Source organism: Oncorhynchus masou, chromosome 21, assembly GCF_036934945.1.
Source record: "Oncorhynchus masou masou isolate Uvic2021 chromosome 21, UVic_Omas_1.1, whole genome shotgun sequence".
Taxonomy (NCBI): Eukaryota; Metazoa; Chordata; class Actinopteri; order Salmoniformes; family Salmonidae; genus Oncorhynchus; species Oncorhynchus masou.
In genome coordinates this window covers 39,282,613-39,290,277 of record NC_088232.1, presented here as the reverse complement: position 1 = coordinate 39,290,277, position 7,665 = coordinate 39,282,613, and the positions used below count along the sequence as shown (strand labels likewise).

Below are 7,665 nucleotides of genomic sequence, written 5' to 3'. Positions count from 1 at the left end.
AATGGCCTAATTAAAAAACGATTAATTTTCGTTTGATTTGATAATAGAGAAACCTTAAAACATTGTCGTTATTATGTTTTATAAAATATGTAGGGGGGAAATGTGGACAGGGAGAAAATATGGACAATTATAATATTGATTATTATAATTGGCTGGATGATTTTATTCTAGCCTAAATCATTCTCCCTGAGCCTTCCTGCCTTCATTTTTTAAATGTTGTTTTATTTAAAATGTATTTAACTAGGCAAACCAGTTAAGAACACATTCTTATTTTACAATGACGGCCTACGTTGAGGTTATCCGTTAAATCGTCAGTGCTCAAACACATTGAATAAACTTTACTTTGTTTAAATGTATCTAGCTAACAGCAGCGCGTGTGTCCTCAGCAATCAATAGTCCACACCTTGACCCTCACGCGCGCACACGGACTATACTTTATCTGGCCTATTTTAGTCCACACATTTAACAGCAATCGAAGCAGCCAAGTGAATAATACCTTATAAAATTAAAATAAATATAAACTGGCAATATGGAGGTTCCCGAGTGGCGCAGTGGTCTAAGGCACTGCATCTTGGTACTCTAGGCGTCGAATCCAGGCTGTATCACAACCGGCCGTGATTGGGGGTCCCATAGGTCAGCGCACAATTGGCCCAGCGTCGTCCGGGTTTGGCCGAGTTAAAAATAATAATAATAATATATATATATATATATATATATATATATATATATATATATATATATATATATTTTTTTTTTTGCTATACATATTAGGCCCATGTGGGATTATTGCTTGCGCAATAGGTGTTTAAATTATCAATATTATTATTCAGGGGCCAATAATGAGTTCTTAACTGGAAAACTGGTTGAATACCCTGAATTTTTTGTTTAGGCTACAAATTATATCGACTAAGTGATAAACTTAAACTACATAATTGCTCTATCGCCTCACCAAAGCTATTTTTAATTCGGTGAATTTGTTATAACAAGGAGTAGACTAGTGAACAAGTACATTTCCTCGTCAAATACTAATAAAGACCTCAGGCCTTGATGGGAAAAACAATTAAGATGCTTTTAAATGACTTTTTCAAGCAACGTCTGAAAAATAACATCACAGGATAAATAACGAGCACGATGAAAAAGCAGCGTTAAAGCAGCACTTAACCCCCCCCCCCCCCCCCCCCCCCCCCATTTTCTGACTTTAAATACGATTAGTTTATAGTGAATCTTTTCATGAGGCTGTCCTTTTTAGTTCGCACAGGTGTGCAATAGGGGGGCAAGTCGAGGAGTCTCACGCCTAGGTGTGAGGAGATTATTCAAATAGGGCAAGCGAAGAAGTAGGCTAGGGATTGGAGGCTCGACTGGCGCACAGACCTATATCATAGCGTTTACAGCCAGCTTTGAACGTCATTTCAACTCCAGTCATCACCAGACGCTTTTCAGCGCCCCTGGGCACGGCTGGCTGAAAGACAGACCACACATGCGCCAGTCCTTGACAGAGCATAGGCTACCATCGACCCGAATACCCCGTGGTCCCAAATCACCGTCTGTTAGAGCGCGTTTTGCCATTTCTTCTGCGGAGAAACGGTTTGAAAACTATTCGGAACTTCCATGATGCTTGGAGCAGTTAAAATGGAAGGACACGAACACACAGACTGGAGCACCTACTACGGAGAGCCCGAGGTGGGTACCTTAAATATATATTTTTCGTCTAAAGCCGATCCCATTTTATACAATTCAATATTAGCCCAGAGATAATATTAACTTTGTGATCAAATATTGACTTGAGGCGCCTCCAAATCCTGAATCCTGCTCCATCTCAACTCACGGCACTATCCTAACAAAGATGTTCTTGACATGTTGGGGAAACGTTTTACTCAGATTGTAATTGCACATGTCTACATTTATCTTTACAAAATCATACACAGTTTTTAATTATTTATTTTTTTACCCATGGAGCAAATATTTGTGTTGCAGGTTCTTTAGCCTAATATCGTCCACATATAGCCTATGCTTATTACACACTAGAACAAGTTGATCGAGTTTCTATTTTTAAGATGTTTAGTTGAGGTAAGACATGGTGACATGGTTACTTGCTTGATGTTGGCTAGACATTACAATTGGTCACATCATTGAGTGAAATTATATTACTGTCAATAAATGTTCTTTGCCAAATTTAGACTTTCAACAGAGCACGAAACTGCAGCGGGATTGCTTGCTTTCACACCAATTTATTATCATTCTGTTTAAATAATAGGCCTAATGATGATCGTATTGTTGTTGATTGTTATTATTATTGCTGATATTAGGCTACTGTTATTATTTTAGTAGCATAGCTATATTAAGTATACTACACATCTATAGGCTGCCGTGTCAAACTTCCTAAAATCTCAATACATAACAGGCTAACAATCTTTGTTTTCCGTCTTGCTTTCTAGTGTTACTCCTCGGTTGGCAACATGAACACAGGCCTGGGCATGAACTCAATGAACACCTACATGAGCATGTCGGGCATGAGCACCACGGCCAACATGGCAGCCAACTCCATGAACATGTCATACGTGAACACAGCCATGAGCCCCTCCATGGCCGGCATGTCACCAGGCTCCGGAGCCATGAACAGCATGGGCGCGGGCATGACAGCCATGAGCGCTGCGCTCAGCCCCAACATGAGCCCCATGACCGCGCAGCCTCAGTCCATGAACTCCCTAACCTCCTCCTACGCCAACATGAACGCCATGAGCCCCATGTATGGACAGTCCAGCATCAACAGATCTAGGGATCCCAAGACATACCGGAGGAGCTACACTCACGCCAAGCCCCCATACTCTTACATTTCCCTCATCACTATGGCTATCCAACAGTCCCCCAGCAAGATGCTAACGCTGGCTGAGATCTATCAGTGGATCATGGACCTTTTCCCGTTCTACCGACAGAACCAGCAACGCTGGCAGAACTCAATTCGCCACTCTCTATCCTTCAATGATTGTTTCCTCAAAGTGCCTCGATCCCCAGATAAGCCCGGAAAGGGCTCGTTTTGGACCCTCCACCCGGATTCGGGGAACATGTTCGAGAACGGCTGCTATCTGAGGAGGCAGAAACGGTTTAAGTGTGCCGGCCAAAAGAAGATGTGCAAGGAGTCGGGTCGGAAGACATCAGAAGGCGGCTCCAACAGCAGCTCGGAGAGTTGCAACGGCAACGAGTCCCCCCATTCCAACCTGTCCCCCAACGACCACAAAAGGTCTCTGTCAGACATGAAGTCGACCCAGGCTCTGAGTCCAGAGCACGCTACCTCACCGGTGCCCCATTCCCAGGCACATGGACACCTCATGTCCCAGCATCACTCGGTCCTCGCACACGAAGCACACCTGAAACCCGAGCATCACTACTCGTTCAACCACCCCTTTTCCATCAACAACCTTATGTCCTCGGAGCAACAGCATCACAAAATGGATCTAAAGACTTACGAGCAGGTGATGCACTATTCCGGCTACGGTTCCCCCATGGCCGGGGCGCTATCCATGGGTTCAATGGGAAAAACGGGCTTAGATTCCTCGTCAATACCCGCTGATGCATCTTACTATCATGGCGTCTATTCCAGGCCTATTATGAACTCCTCATAAACGTTGACCCCCAAACCTCAAACAGACCTTTTTCAGCAATTTGTACATTTGTAAAATTATAGTTTGTGCATATTATGTAGGCCTATTCCATATATTTTTGACGTTTCCCACTGATTTAGTTGTCAAGTTGGTTTAGTAATTATTTTGTAAAGGGATGTTAATAATAATGTGTCAAAAATCTGTTTAATAGTCTGCTTTGAGAATGGACCAAAAGATGATTAGCCTACTGTAAAATGCATCTGAATAGCTGGAATTTTAAATGATTTTAATGCATTGTGGGAGACTGAAGTTCTTCAATCAATTGTGTAATTCTTATTTATGGCTTGTAAATGTGTAATGTTGTAGTTGACAACAAGAACAGAATCTATATTAAAGTGTTATTTGAATTTTCTTCTGAACACAATGGTGGATTTTTTTATGTATATTCTACGCAGCAATACAATTATGATAATAATACAATATGAAATATTATTAGTAGTAGTGGTTGTAGTAGTTGTATGCATAGGCCTATACCAGTAGCAGCATCAACAGTGGCAGCACCAGATAAACCCATGGATATGTCTTATATATTTGACTTAGAATGGCAATATTCGTTTTTATTGAAAATATCAACATCAGCATCTCTTAACTATTAAAAAAGGGGTCTATTATGTCGAAGAAAAACACTAGTAGGATGAATTACTTCAAACATTACACTACGAAAAAAGCTTTTTTTTTTATCTTGTCACCCGTGTTCATGACGTATCGAGATGTCTATATCCAGTTGTGTATTGAAGATGGAGGAAAAAAAGGTTTTGATCCTCTCAATGACTACAGTTTAGTGGCAACATATTTTGACAATGACAAAAAAGAAAAGGCCTATAATAGTAAAAAAAAGAAGAAAGAAATACACTAGATTTATGTGCAGAATATATAGCATTTCAAATGTCTTGATTTTCTTTAACTGCAGTGATTAGTCTATATCGAGATCTGCACCTTCATGTCCCCTGAACAAAAATGTCTAAAAAGGGCCTTAGGTCACACCACTATCTTTTTTTGTGCCTGCCATGGGTAACAAGTAGACTATTCTCACCTTGGCCAAATATGTTTGATTGAATTCCATCTACCATTTTATATTGAAAATGTTAATGACATTAATAGAATTAATAAATGTATTAATATAATTAATAAATTAATAAATGATATAATATTATTTTATTTACACAATTCCTATGCGAAAGAAACCAGCAATATTGACCTATTTATCCACATGGCTCCTAGATATTTAGCAAACAAGAACAGGAAAAACATAGGCTAAAGTATAGCTTAATGATTTGTCACAAACTTTAGATTCCAAGTGCCAGTTGTGAAATAGGGGTGGAGGGTGGTGCTGCTGACGAGATGGCCACAAGCAGTCAAGCTATGATATACAGGTGAGGACATGCACCAAACAATATTCTCCAGCTCAGCTCAACACAGTCATGTGTTTTCTGTCATCATTATGGTGTCGATCTTTGTCAAACGTACAGTCGTGTATGATACCATATAGTCAAGGGCAGCTCAATGTCAAAAAGCAGACACAACAACGACAGATCTACATCTTAGTACAGAATGAAGACAAATGTTAAAATTTACTTTATGTCCTAAGGGCTCAATAAATGTATTAGGCCTATATTAATCATTACTATTCATGATTACTAGTAATTACGTTGGCACAAAGCTTTCGCTAGTCGTGTCTATAGACGATCTTACAACATAATGCATTATCACATTTATTAAATACAGTATCTCTCTCCCTCTTTAACACACACACACACACACACACACACACACACACACACACACACACACACACACACACACACACACACACACACACACACACACACACACACACACACACACACACACACACACACACACACACACACACACACACACACACATATGGTCCCCCCTAATGGAAGACACACTAAAGTTGAGATCTTTCAAGGAAATTTGTTTCATTATTACATAAAAGTATCCCGTAGCGTCAGAGAATAGTTGTGGGAAAGGGTGCTGATTGAGAACAGTGTCTACTGAATGTGATGCTCTGCCTGCTTTGTTCTGTATCACTAAGCCATTGTCTGGGGATTCTTTTAAACTACTTGGAGATCCCTTCTCAATGGGCCTAAAGATAAGATATAGTTGTATTCGAAATGAATCAACATTTTCACATTCCCAACACGGCAAGACGCCCAATCTTTCACTCCACAGACCGGGGGATACCAAGCCCCTGCCGATGTGCTTGGAAATCCAAGGGCAGAGAGGAAGTTTGTCTCCATGTCAGATAGGACACCGGTTCACCTTCTGAACACGTAAAGGGTGCATTTATTCTCCAGTCCCTCTCACAAATCGTACTTTAAACACCAGTGATCTGCGAATAAACAAAGGCCGTAAACAATGGAGTCGAGGCTATGCCCACAATATAGGAAGTGTACATGCACAACCAAATTGCAGGAGTGTAAATTTTGAATAGGACGTCACCGATCAGTAAATTTACACAGACATTACATTTCGTTCTGTTGTTTTTAGACATAATGCTAAGCTGTTTTTTTATAGCACACTGATCGATATCTTAGTAAAATAATATTTTTTTGTTAAACTAGCGGGGCACTGAAATCTTTGCTTTGTGCTAAAGTCAACAGTGGCAGAGTTTGAGCTCAAATAAATGCCGTGATGTCTGCAGCCCTTTGCAGTAGCTGAAGGCGAGGTTCCACAATGAGCTCCGGTAGCTTGCCAATAAGAGCATCGACTGTATTGCACAGGTATGGACATTTGATTTGATTGTATATTTCCTACATTTATTTCAATTCAATCGTTTTGTGATATGAGTTATTTGTTTGGGGAAGGCAAGATGAGAATTGAGCGTTGGCTCAAGTCCTGGGCTCCCGAGAAAGGTCCTCGAGCAAGCGGGATTGGATTCTATAACAACTGAGTTTAAATCTTCAAAAAAGCTGAGGTGATTTGCAAATTCTGTGATAGAGGTGGGCTCGGTGTCTTTAAATGGCGTGTCAGAGAGCTATTACAGCTGATAGATATCATTGATGTCATCAGAGGAGCACTTGCTCTATTGCGTATGGAACTCAGTTTTACACCATCAAACCCTGCGACTACAACATTGAAATGTTAGCGTTCGGTTGGTTTATAGCCTATCCATTTTTGAGGGTTCTGCTGTGTGCCTCCGGTTTTCAATAAATCAATTGGGTTCGCAATTTTCTATTGGCTTTCTTTCGGGGATGTTTTAAACGTAATTTTACGCACACCGCTTGAGAATAACTCAAACACTTTAATCAATAGGCCTATGTGGAATTCTAAATGTCATTTTTTTTATTCCATTAATTAGCTATCATAAATTATCCTCATTCTTTTCACCATCTCATTGGTACCCATTTACAATTGGTTAAGGACTTATAATGATAAGCTATGGCTAATAATAATAAGAAGAAAACAAGGCTTAATTTATTTCTGCTTAATAATCTCATTGTATAAAAAAATATACCATTGTGTTTAGAAAATAGTAGTAATAAAATATGTAATGTTGAGATAAAACCGCATAGTGCGCCCTAAAAACACTGGGGACAGTTTTTCAATAATTAATTCCCCCCCAATCTCGCTCTCACAAGGAGCAAGAGCCCTCGAAAATACCTATTACCCATTATTAAATGAGCGTATGCCGAAACTCTTCCTTTGATTGAGGGGATAACCCCAGTCAAGCCTCCTCCAGAGTGGAGTGAAATGGGAATGGCCTTTTGGAACCCTGGTTCAAAGGTAACCGGCCTCAATCTGCACTGGATAACCTTTTTACCTAAAGTACACGAGCGTTTATGCCACTGACATCAGTCTCCGAGGCCTACATAATACAATTTAGTTACCTGAGATACATGACATGGCGAACCTTCATTATTGTGTAGGACCATTTATAAAGGCCTACCTCTGAAAAGTTGTTTTCGCTCAAATAGGAAAAATGGGCAATAGAGATAATGTGCAAATGCCCTGACCAGGTAGACGCAAGCACGCGTCCACA

At 40.2% G+C, this 7,665-nt stretch overlaps 1 protein-coding gene across 1 annotated transcript; it reads left to right on the top strand.

Moving 5' to 3' along the window:
- The first annotated feature begins 1,363 nt into the window (after nt 1-1,363).
- On the top strand, nt 1,364-4,010 carry LOC135508332 (hepatocyte nuclear factor 3-beta-like). The gene is made up of 2 exons (XM_064928432.1): nt 1,364-1,680; nt 2,436-4,010. The coding sequence occupies exons 1-2, from the start codon at nt 1,609-1,611 to the stop codon at nt 3,618-3,620; spliced, it is 1,257 nt and encodes a 418-aa protein (XP_064784504.1). The 5' UTR covers nt 1,364-1,608; the 3' UTR covers nt 3,621-4,010.
- The last annotated feature ends 3,655 nt before the right edge of the window (nt 4,011-7,665 follow it).